At 40.6% G+C, this 11,963-nt stretch overlaps 1 protein-coding gene across 1 annotated transcript in view; it reads right to left on the minus strand.

The window, feature by feature from the left end:
• Positions 1–10,343: 10,343 nt before the first annotated feature.
• ARSJ (arylsulfatase family, member J) overlaps positions 10,344–11,963 on the minus strand; it is a 45,761-nt gene continuing 44,141 nt past the window's right edge. The window contains exon 2 of the mRNA XM_009334906.1: positions 10,344–11,745. Within this exon, the coding sequence (XP_009333181.1) occupies positions 10,344–11,745 (1,402 nt within the window). The remainder of the gene's footprint in view (positions 11,746–11,963) is intronic.

Consider the following 11,963-nt stretch of genomic DNA (forward strand, 5'->3'; position numbering starts at 1 on the left):
AAGAGAGTGTTGGTAACGTTACACCTACAATGTTTTTTCTTCCATCTACCCTCTCCGTAATAAACAAATTGCAGTTTTGGTTTACTGCCGTCACATCTACCTTAGTAATTCACAAAATGCCCATTTAAGCCAGTAAGTATCTCACCTGGACCTGTAAACAGCAGTAACTACAAACTCTCAGACCTGTCCTATTTTCGGTATTAAAGCTGTTAATGTTTTCCGGCAGTACCGATGCAGTGCAACTCTACTTTTGTTTACATTGTCAGAAAGGACTTGGTGGAAAAAAAGTAATAAAATTAATGATCTTTGGGGAAATAATATCACTAGGCAATTACAGAGGGAATAAATTCTGGAATTAGAAGACACTCCTACAAATATATTTGATATTGTCGTAGGGAAAATATTACTCATCTTGTCGGATGCAGCGAAAGATTTTAGGATGCAAATTATTAAGTCAGCCTGAGAGTTCCCCTACCCCCCGCTCCTCCCAACGGAACCATGGGCACAGGTAGCAGCTGATTTTAGAACGTGACCTTCACCTCCCCGCTCCACTGGGATGATGGTGAGAACGTCCGAATCTGCTCTTCGTCTCCAAACTCAGTACGCAGCAGCTAAACCAGGCAATCGAGAGGCTACCATGGTGCTGCTGCTGCACACTGATTTAAACACAGCTGCCACGGAACGCCGGTGGCGCACACCTGAGGAAGCGTTTGAGGAATGACGACCTTATGGTTTAAAGATGAGACTCCAGTTCAGGAGATCCGGGCCTTTGCCAGCCCCTGCCAATGACTTCCTCCGTCACCTTGGAACAACCCGTGTCTTACCTTCTGTGTGGAAAACAGGGACCGAAATAATGCCCTGCACTGCAAACCGTGAGGGTGGATTCAGTAAACGTACAGAAACTGCTCAAAACCAAGCGTGTCTGCAGTGAAGGAGAACAGTGGAAGAAATAACTAGGTAGGTATGTCCATCACAGTAGTGTTTCAGTGAGATGGAGTGAATTTCGCCATTCAGCAGTGATAAACCAGCATGTCGCACTCAGAACCAGGAAAATCAGAACGAGGATTTGTCCATAGCAATGGAAAAGGAGCAGCTATTTTATGGCACTGATTACGCACCTACACGATCTTCAACGTGTTCTGTTGGGAAAGTGCAACCGCTAAAACGCTCCAGTTATGCACGCTACCCTAAGGCCGTACCTGAATAAATATAATGTATCTGATTTAAGTCAGTGTGAGTTAAACAGCGACTGCCCTCCGGAATCATGAAATGTGAAAAAGTGACTTTTGAAAATTTACTCCTTAGAGGAGGGCGTCCGTATCTATCCTGAATTGGACGTTAGTATATTTTGGGATATAAAATATAATTAGAGCCTTTACTCTGTATCCTCTTTATTTTATACATTTTCATCTTCAGTTTAGCCCAGGGGCTTTTAGAAAATGGCTGCAGAAGTTGAGACAAAGAATGGAATTGCTGTGAGAAAACATCAAATCCTTTTTCCAGGACAGTTTCAAACTTGATTATATATTTTTTTTTTCTGTATAAGAATAAACAACACTTAAGGAGTAAAAGATTGCCTCACATGCAACAACAAAAAATAAATACAAACTACACAGCCAGTTCTCTGCCTGGGCTCCTCAACTGGGAGTGCCATCCCGAGATTGAAGCAGCAGGGGATGCTCTAGGCTCAGCGCAGCCTGGAGGGCAGAGTTTGAACATCACAGCTACCTTCCACCACATGAGATTTGGGCTTTCAAGACTCCTGGATGCCAAACTGTTTTGCAACTCGAACCAAGCAATCGACAGCTTAAAAGAACTCTGACAGCACAAGCAGAGCACACACCAAATTGCATTAGCAATGGCTACCTGGTAGGCCTCCAAGGTAGCTATCAATGAGAAGTCATCATTAAAAGGAGGTGCTTTCACGGGAAGCTGTACTGGGTCCAGCCCGTGCAAAATGACTGCAGACAGGATTTGCAGGTGACGCAAAGGCTGCTGGAGGGGCATACAACAAGGAGGACAGGGCAACCGCAAAGTGATGCAGATGACCTGAAAAGTTCATAGAATCATAGCAGTTCAGCCTCTTCAACAAAATAGGTTTTACTGAAACCAGCTATGGACTGATGCACAGAGTATGTGTAAGGAGGAATGGAGGCGCGCCGGTAGAATGGTTGGAGTGGTGAGCAACCTTCAATCAAGCTGAGAGTCACAAAGGACATGCAATTCATTAGAGGCAGAGGAGTACTCCTTTCTTCTCAGGAGGTGATATTTCTTCCTTTATATAGCTTGAGTGAAACTCACACTGGAATATTGTATTTACTTTCGATGTCCACATTTTTCACAGTCCGCTGAAAAACTGGAGGAGGTGTGCAAAAAAGCCTCAGCTCCTATTCAGGAACTGGAGAAAGTGCCACACAATGATTAGACTCCAAGGACCCGATCTGTTCAGCTTCTAAAAAAATTAAAGATTGGAATACAGATGTACAATCATAAGAGGAAAGCACCAGGTGCCAAAAGACTCTTAGTCTTGGGGATAAAGATAACATAAGGCTGGAATCTGTAGCCAGACAAAAAATCAAATCAGAAAGAAGGCATATGTATTTTTAACTCAGATACGAACTACTGCAAGAGATTTACGATCGAAAGTAATAGATTCTTCATATTTTTCTGCTTTAAATCAGAACTGGATGCTTTTCTTCATGTTTCTTCAAGTAACGGTTGCCTTGTAGTTAAACAGAATTTACTCGGTTTGAGTAATGGAATGGGAATTAAAGAAAAGTATAGGAAATGGCAACCTGGCAAGCTCGTGTCTTTAGCAAGACACTGTATATTTAACAAGTCTACTGTATAAGCAGACAGGACAATGAGAACAGTCATTATTTGTGTATGAATTTAGCTGAATTTAGGGTTACGTTAGATGAAATGCTTTCCTGTGTACCTCTGAGGAACAGCCATGACTAATACGAGAAAGACATGATTTTAGCTGGACTTCAAGGGCTGTCTTCTAGTGCACATCCTCATGCTGGTCTTTGCTGGCACGGACGAGAAGGAAACAGATGTCAGTGAGATCTCAGCCTGCTGAATCTGTAATAGAGAAAATCTTCCACTGATTTTAAGAGAGCCATGCCACAAGTTCCGTCAGTGCGTGGAAGAAAGAAAGAGATTGGAAAGAAAGGACAGGAACCAGAAAGGAGACCGTTTCATCTGAACTTGCTCATTATCTGGGGATAACTATTGGATCTTGGCATACTCACATGCTAAAAAGTTCAATGACTTTCCTGTTAATGACTCGGTAGCTGGGGCTGCGGGAGGCTGAGGAGAACGGTGGGAGTGGAAGCAGCACGGCGTGTTCCTCCTGACGCAAACCAGGCACTTCTTGTTCTTCTTGTACTGCCTTTCTACACAGGGGGGTTTCCAAGCAGACTTGCACATCCGATGTCGAAAGCAAAATTAATCATTTAGCCTTTTTCCTTTCAAAAAGAAGCAAAAAAAAAAAAAAATCTAGCGGCAGTAAAAATCTCAAAGAAATCATGTTTAAAGACAAAAGGTTGAGAGTTGCTGAAGTCATCTGGGCTGAAGGCCAGGGCTGTGTGCTCCCTCTGTATCTCTGCAAACCTTTCTTTGTGGAGGTTAACGTTTATTAACTGCAGATACTTTCCTCTGCTGTCCAAATGGAAGGGAGATGATGTAAATGTAATTTTGAAATCCTCCATAGCTACACACAGAGTAATAAGAGAGCAATTATTTAAGGATATTAGAAATAGGTCTTGCTAGGAGATTGCAATTTGGTAAAGATGAACAACACCGACCAAAAAGCTCCAATATGCTCTTTATCAACACTAACTATATTCACTCCATCCAGCGTGATAAAATGTAATGAAATCTGCTAAGGAAAACCCAAATAAAACTGGAACCAATCACTATAAAAACGGTATGCTGTCAGAGGAAGACTTAAGAGGGTTGCCCAAAGGTAAGACATTACTAGTTACACCCTTGGCCTTAAAGTTTTGCCAATATTCAGAGCTTTGAAGATTGGGGTTTTTTAGAAGAAAAACAGATGATGATAGATGAAGTATTTCTTTAATGACATTCAGTTCACCCTCCCAAAATATTCCTCATAAGCAACTTGCAGTTTCTTCATTCCGTGTATGACACCGGTCACAGCTTGGTACTCTTCATTTTCTCACAGGGCCATGGTTCCCCTCCTTCTCTAGCCATCTTAAAAAAAGATATAAAAATATATCTTGGTGATCTAGAAGGGAGGAATTAATCTATCGCATTAGATTTTGGCAACTCTCTCCAAATGTACTGGGTTCTGATACTAGTGATGTCCTTTTCCAAACGGCGCTCTATATACTAACAATGAAGAACCGTTCTTACTTTTAGAGCCCCTTTGACTTTCTCCTGCATGCAGTTCTGTACAGGCTAATCTTAACGAGCAGAAGCAAAGCTGCATTTAAAGGAGGAATAAACATGGTCTTGCTAAGTAATTCTCAGAAGTGATCTTTCTGAGCAAATCTAGGGAATGACAACAAACATCATGGCCTGCACTAATTTTAGGTGATTAAATACTTGACTTTTACTGAGGCTTTGGTGTTTAGAAGGAATTTAAAAAAAAAATATTTTTCAGGCTATGTTGGTATGACATTTCAGGACCCTGTTCTCCACTCCTTATGGAAATTCGCAGTAACAGTCATTAATCAGTTCTGTTACTTCAGTCGCAAGCTAAACTTTAGCAACGTTGCCCTGATTATAACTGAAAGGAATGGAATTTATGAAATAACTTTTAACTGTATCGTGGAATAGACCTTTGTTGCAACATTAACTCAAATCCAGGCACTTAATTAGATCTTCTTCCATGCTGTTAACTGCATTTATATCTGTTATTATTAACTTGCTTGGCAGAGGTGAAAACAAGCATAATGCAGGCAAAGAGAACATTTTTCTATTTTCTCACTGGCCTGCCTTTTACACAACCCCTCCACTTCATCAAGACCTTGACATATGTTCCACAGAAATGAAATGAAGTACGTTATTGAGTACTCTGCTGAACAGGAATGGAATGCTGAAGTGAAGCCTGTGTTGTCTAACTGCTAAATTAAATTTTATGCTCTTTTTTTTCTGTGGGAATACGCATTCTCTGCCTGTCCTCGGAAACGAGAAAATAAAAGATTGAGAGCGGCAAAAGAAAAGTTACTGCTGTCCTGAGAGTACAGTTCATTAAGTCAGTAGTCAACAGGTATATTGTATATTCCAGCGTCTTCCTCTGAGCTAACGTTATCTTTTGGAAAAGCAGACCTAACACTGATAGTATAATTTATAGTATATGTAGTATGAAGTAAACTAGATTTTACTTGCTTTCCTTGAACATCGCTGGTGAATATTCACTGGGTTTAAAGCAAGATGACAAAAGTTAGTCTGAGAATGTTACATACTGAAAATTACCAAGTGTTTTTTCCAGGACTTGTGTATAATGCACAACAATAATCAGCAAAGGTACAATCCTTTGTTCATAAACCTCCATATCTGGGGGGAAAAAAAAATCCTATAAAACATACCGTATGTTATTTTCTTCTTCTTTCTTCAGAGATTTTCTGAACCACCTTTGGAGTAGAAGCTGGTAGATCCAGCACCCCCATTTGCACTGAAGAATGCCACTGGGAGGCATTCAGTATCCCCTTGTAGTTTACGGAGAATTCAGGCATACTCATTCCTTTTGTCTATTTGCATTGTGGAAACGACTTTTATTCTTTGCCATCAACCAAACCTGACGCTCCTTCAATTGAAAGAAATTTTAACAGCAAGTCCATTCCTAGTTTATTCCCTAAATGCTGCAGCCCAGTATCTGACCTCATATGTTCTAACTTTTGCTGCTGTCTCACTTTCTGTTGCAGAAAGCTAATGCTCTTTCTAAAAGGCAGCTTTCAAAATGTGGATGGCTGTGTGAAAGTGTGTATGCACAGTCCTGCACAGATGGAAACATGAGTGCTCTTTCATCAGCTTGAAATCCAATCAGCACCCATTACTTCCAGGGAGAAAGAGAGAGTTGCTGGGTTTAATGGCCTAATTCACTTTCCAAAAAGCCTCATGTCCCAGCAGATAGAGGAACCTTTTGGATGTCTTCAGACGCTAATGACTCCATTAGTTATGATAACTCCTGTTCCATGACTGAGCTTCACAACCGCATGGAGTTTCCCTCACATCTTACAACATGACCCATACAAAAAGACTGCCATTTTAGATTTACTCACCATTCTTGGCACTTCCTTCCACTGGTCTTTATCTGTAGCCAGGGCAGTGTTTTGTCTCCAGCTTTATGTCAAACTAAGTAACAACAACAGCAATAATAATAATAATAATAATAATAATAAAATTTAAAAAAGTTAACATGATAAAATTATCTAACCATTAGAAAATTAATTCAAAGAGCTTTAGAATAAAATTGAGAAAACCTGAAAAGGACAACACAAATATTTTTTACACTTACAAGATTTTAAAAAGCAATTCAGCATGATATACTATGTTCAGGGAGCACAGATCACAAGGCAAGGCTTTCTTGCTTCTGGTTTGTTTTGGTTTTTTTTTTTCTTTCTCAAGTTTTTCTTTCTTCCTCTCTTCCCTGCAGTTATCCTTCTCACTCTTCAGGTTGCCTTGGTGTCGAAATGATGATCCAGGATCACAGCTATCAACAACACATGGAAAAGGAAGAAATATCGTCTCCCTGCTCAGGCTGGTCCTCCCAAAGGTGTGGATGTCACTAAGACCAGATCAGAGAGTCACTATCAGACCTGCCTTTTTCTTGTACCCATATAGCACGTGGAGAATAGAAGGCTTGAGACAACTTAAAAGTAAATTCTCGACGCCTTTCCTCCCCCTTTTTCTAGATCTCTTAAAAATGTGGGTAGAGACACCAGTTACTGACTTACACCAAATATCAATTGGTTTTCAAGAGTGCCTTTGCACAAATGTATCAGCCTGAGTAAAGTGATGACTCCCTCGCTATGTCTGCCCAGCAACTGGGAGGACTGTTGGTTTTCCTTCGGAGTATAGGACTGTGGTTTCAGCAAGTCTAGGAGGCTTTTTTGAACTGTTTGCGGTGTTTACCTATCATACCTTCCCTGAGGCTGGGCACGTAACACATTCTGAGACATAAATAACCTGTGAAGTCCTGCTGTGAGAGCGTACGAACTACTTACTACTTTCTGTAAACAGAAAGTCAGGTTGGAGAGCTATACGGTATCACCAAAAACTAGAGACTGTTGCATTGTGGGAGTGAAAAAAGAAGTACTGCATGAGAGTAGGCAGGAAAATTGCAACACGGTATTTTCACTTCAGGATCTTTTCAGCAAAAGATTCAGGAAGGCTTCCAAATTGTGGGTATTTTCTAACCCGCTCCAAATCCAACTTGTGCCCTATACCAGATCAGAGCATCAATTTCAAGGGAATCCGCCTAACTAAGAGCCAATGCAGCCGTAGAAAACGTACTCCCATTGTGTACTCTACAAACACTTACTCTTGCGGCACATTTATTTAATATACAGGCATTCAAGAACTGATCCACTGTTCTGCTTTGCACCGATTACTTTCAAGGAGTCCCATTTTGCCTGAGAGAGAACAGATATAAATAATTATAGAACAAAATGTTGTCAGAGAATAATCCTCTCTGGTTGCTTCAGTCCAGTAAGAGCGAAAGCAACCATAAACCTTTCACGGAAAAGGGTGATCACTGATTCTACGAGGATAACACTTTTTTACAGTGCCTTGTTTCTATTACACCAAAATAAATTAAAATATCTTAGTCCTTCTTTATGTATAGTTAAGCTTACACATCTAATTTTGGCCTTTTTAAAATGACCTTGGCACGTCAGAAACGTTAGTATTTCTTTCTAATGCTGAACTCAGTGTGCAACACAGGGGTATTTTCAAACATGAACATCATGATTTGTATGTTAAGTTGTAAACTGGACACTATAATGTTTCAAAATCAGCTCCTGCTTCCTCCACTTCTCTCCTAATGTTTACTACCGAAATGTAGATCCTTTCCCAAACTAGAAAAGGTACATCATAAAAAGTCATCATTTCTACCTTTGTCCAATTTGTACATATACCTGTGTATCGATAGCTGATCCAGACTAACTTAAAAAGTCTCACTTTTTCTCAAAGACAAAAAAGACGTGTATTTTCTCAAAGGCACGAATTTTATACATCACATTTTGGAGCATAATACCTCGAGACCTTATTATCATTTCTGTTAAGGACATCAATGGTACATCGAAAAAAAAAAAGTGAGAAATTAGAGAACATTTGAGTTCCTGATTACTCATTGAATAGTCTGGGTCTTAAGTAAAACTAGACAGATTTCTAAGAAAATTAATGAGTCCTCTTAAGGACCACACAATATGAAAAATAACAGTGACAATATTAAACACTTATGCAGATACACATCATCCTTTTATAACTATTCTTTATAGGCAACTATTCAAGCCACCCATTTCTATCTTCTCCTCAGTATGTTCATTACGAAAGTAACTCTAAAATATGACTAACTAGTTTCTAAGTTTTCGTTAATGACAGCTTTATTCTGCTTTATAGCTGAAAAGATGCGATTTACTAGGTTTTGGCAGTACATGTCTGCAGTTAGTTTCTTTTCAAAAAAGGTCAGGGGGCGTTGGACGTGATTCAGATTGTAGTGTGCACTGATTTTACGAATGTTTAATTTTTCAACTGTAATCCATTTATATCAGTGTGATTTCTGAGTCAAGTGAGGTGTAGTTGAAAAGCATGCTTATTTTAAATGTTACCAAAATACGTTATAGCTATTTAACAAATGAATCATCAATTTTACTTAACATAATTCATCTTGAAACTTACACGTGCATATGTATTGTGTCAATTATCACAGATCACAAGAATACGCAGTCAGTGCAGCCATTAATCATCCATGCAGACACCTTGGAAAAGGGCAAAGTTTGATCCGTGTCTCAAATTATATACATATTGAAGAAGAATTTCTGTTTCAGAAGCGAAATGTCATTAAATCATCCCTGCACCAAAAATAATAGCAATAAAAAAGCTTACTGAGTTCGTTTAAAATAAACAAGGACAGAATTGCTATCATTGATGCAAAAAAGAGGCAGACTACTTTTATGAATGCCATAAAAATAAACTATTTTAATAGATACATAAATAAAAGGTTTAAAGTAGAATTTTCCCCCCAAACATAAAGATGGCCTAGCTTCTGTACAGAAACTGAACAATAGTCACGTGACTACTACATTAAATAATCACTTTGTTACATTCAAAATAATTGGAGGCAAATACATAATGAAATGATGCACCTGAATCATTCTCCTTTCTCATCCTAGCAGTGTATACAGTATTTTCTTGTTTTACAGTACTCTGAGGCTATTGGATCTGTTAAATAAAGCTCTGACTGATAGGGTGGAAATAAAATTAAAAATCAAAGGGAAAAAACCCCAAACAACCCTAGCACCCAAAGGGGTACCTTGCGTCACCCAGTAATAAAAGTTTTAATGGAAGAGAAATAAGTATTGTGCTGTAAAATAAATTATGTCTTTTACATATTGTTGTATAGTTATCTTAAAGTGTTTAAATATTACATTCACTTTGGTGATGTGTTTTTGTCTATGCCTATAATAAATTATACATGGTGTGTGCTAGCTGTTCGTGCGTGTTGAACGACAACCTTCTGGTTTTACTACAAATGGGGGAAGCTTAGCACATCTAGGAAATTTTAAAAATACTTCTCATTTACGTAAGACAGACAAAGTCGAATTCAAAGCAGCTTCCCTCCTGTCATGCCCCCCTCCCCAGCACCTCTAAAAAGTTACTCTGATGGCTTCGTTTTTTTGCTGCGCTGTATCAAAAAATGTCATAGGTTGGCGACTAACACTTTCTGACCCACAGAGGTTCTCGAGTTTTGTTTTTCCTTTCTCTCTGTGACTCATCTGTCAGTTTGAGAACATCTGCCATTAACATCTCCATACTCTCTACATATCCCGACTAATTTAGGCAAGGAACCACCATTTGTCCGTCAAAAAGGAGTTTACTGAAATTAGGTGTTATCGCCGCCGTTATCTGGAATGTAGCTGTGATGGGTGAGCACCATTCATCCTGTAGAGGAGAAAGTTTGTCATGTGGATGTTTACGTACACTCAAGGCAGAGTGTTGAGATATCTTGTGCTGGTGAAATCAGAGAAAAAAATTAAAAGACGACAACTTTCATCCGCAGTGCACAGCTAGCATTTCTAGTATGTTCTGCCAGAAGTTCAAGAAAGCTGGGCCAAGCTGGCTTAGACTTGGCAAAAGAGCGTGCTTAGAGCCTATCCACCAGCAAGACGTGAACGGCAATGTAATGATTGCCCTTTTTTCCGATTTGCTTTTTTCTTGTTCTTGTTCTTCTTTTGCTTATTCGCACCTTTACTTTTATCTGATTTCTTCTTCTTTTCATCCTCCTTAAACCACGGTCCCCATACTCCTCCATTCAGCTTCGGGTTACTCCGAGGGTCCTTAGGTGGGTATCGAACAGGAACCGCAGTCTTATTGAACTGTGAAAGCCTCCGCAGCAACTGCTTCACTACATCTGGATACCTCGCAGAGAGGTCCACTCGTTCGTACGGATCAGCGGTTATGTTGAAAAGCCACACTGTTTTGCCAGCTGACCAAGAAACGCGTTCATTGTGCCAGCGGTTGGGGCCCGCGTTACTGAAGGCCTGCGGAGGTACCCAGTCGCTATATCCTGGATTTCCCGTCAGTAGTTTCCAGTGATTCACTCTGATGGCAGATTGAATCGCAGTGTTCCAGATCCCGTAGCCAGCTGCCCAGGACCCATTCTTGGCTTTGGTGTAAATCGGGTCAATGTTGTGTAAGATGTCTACCCGTGGAGAACGTCTGCCTTCGCTAATGGTTTCCCATATATCATAGCCGTCCAGCTGGATATCTTCATCGATCTGCCCTTCTGCCAGTGTGATCAAAGTGGGGAACCAGTCTGTGATGTGCACAAGCTCCTTACACACGGACCCTTTGTTTTTCAGAAGGGGGCTATGGACAAACCCAACAGCACGGATACCTCCTTCCCAATAGGTCCCTTTGCTTCCTCGGAGAGGCCAGTTACTTCCTCCGGCCATTGGCTGCCCGCCATTATCTGAAGAATATACGATAATGCTATTCTCATAGTAACCGTACTTCTTTAAAGCAAGGGTTACGTTGTTTATGGCTTCATCCAAACAAGCTAGCATCGCAGCGTATCTTCGCCTGTTGATGTTATTGATCGATCGATAATGTTCAAAGTACTTGCCTGGTGCCTGAAGAGGCGAATGAACAGCTTGGTAAGCAATATATAAGAATATAGGCTTCCTGGGGTTATGAGAAGCTAAGATTTGTTGTACTTTTTGTGTGTACATCTGCGTCGAGTAGATGCCGTTGTCATGATCCCAAGCTGCGTTGTCGTTCTCGTACAGGTCATAGCCGCATATCCCAGGGCTGTCACATTTGAAGTGAGTGTAATAGTCGCCGCTGCCTAAGAGCGAGCCGAAGAAAGTGTCAAATCCTCTCTGCGTGGGCATGCATTCTCTGCGGTAAAAGCCCAGGTGCCATTTGCCAACCATGTGCGTTGAATACCCAACCTCCTTCAGCTTCTGAGGTAGCGTGACGTTATCCAGAGGTAAGCAGTTGGGCTGGGTTGGCCGTATAATGGAGTGCTGAAGGCCCGTGTGTATCTGGTACCTGGAGGCAGGGAGGAGACAGGCATCAGGCCGGGGGGCGGGGGAAAGAAATGTTCAGGCCCTTACGCGTGGACACTGCAACAGAAAATATTCCTACGCATGCAGCAATTTTCTCTGGAAATATTTTGAAGTGCGTGTGTCAAAAACTAACGAGGTCATACTATTAAATCTGCTGAAACAGGAGAACGGCATCTGTTTCGCTTCACAAGCGTTTAAGAG

Source organism: Pygoscelis adeliae, unplaced genomic scaffold (genome assembly GCF_000699105.1).
Source record: "Pygoscelis adeliae isolate BGI_AS28 unplaced genomic scaffold, ASM69910v1 Scaffold31, whole genome shotgun sequence".
Taxonomy (NCBI): Eukaryota; Metazoa; Chordata; class Aves; order Sphenisciformes; family Spheniscidae; genus Pygoscelis; species Pygoscelis adeliae.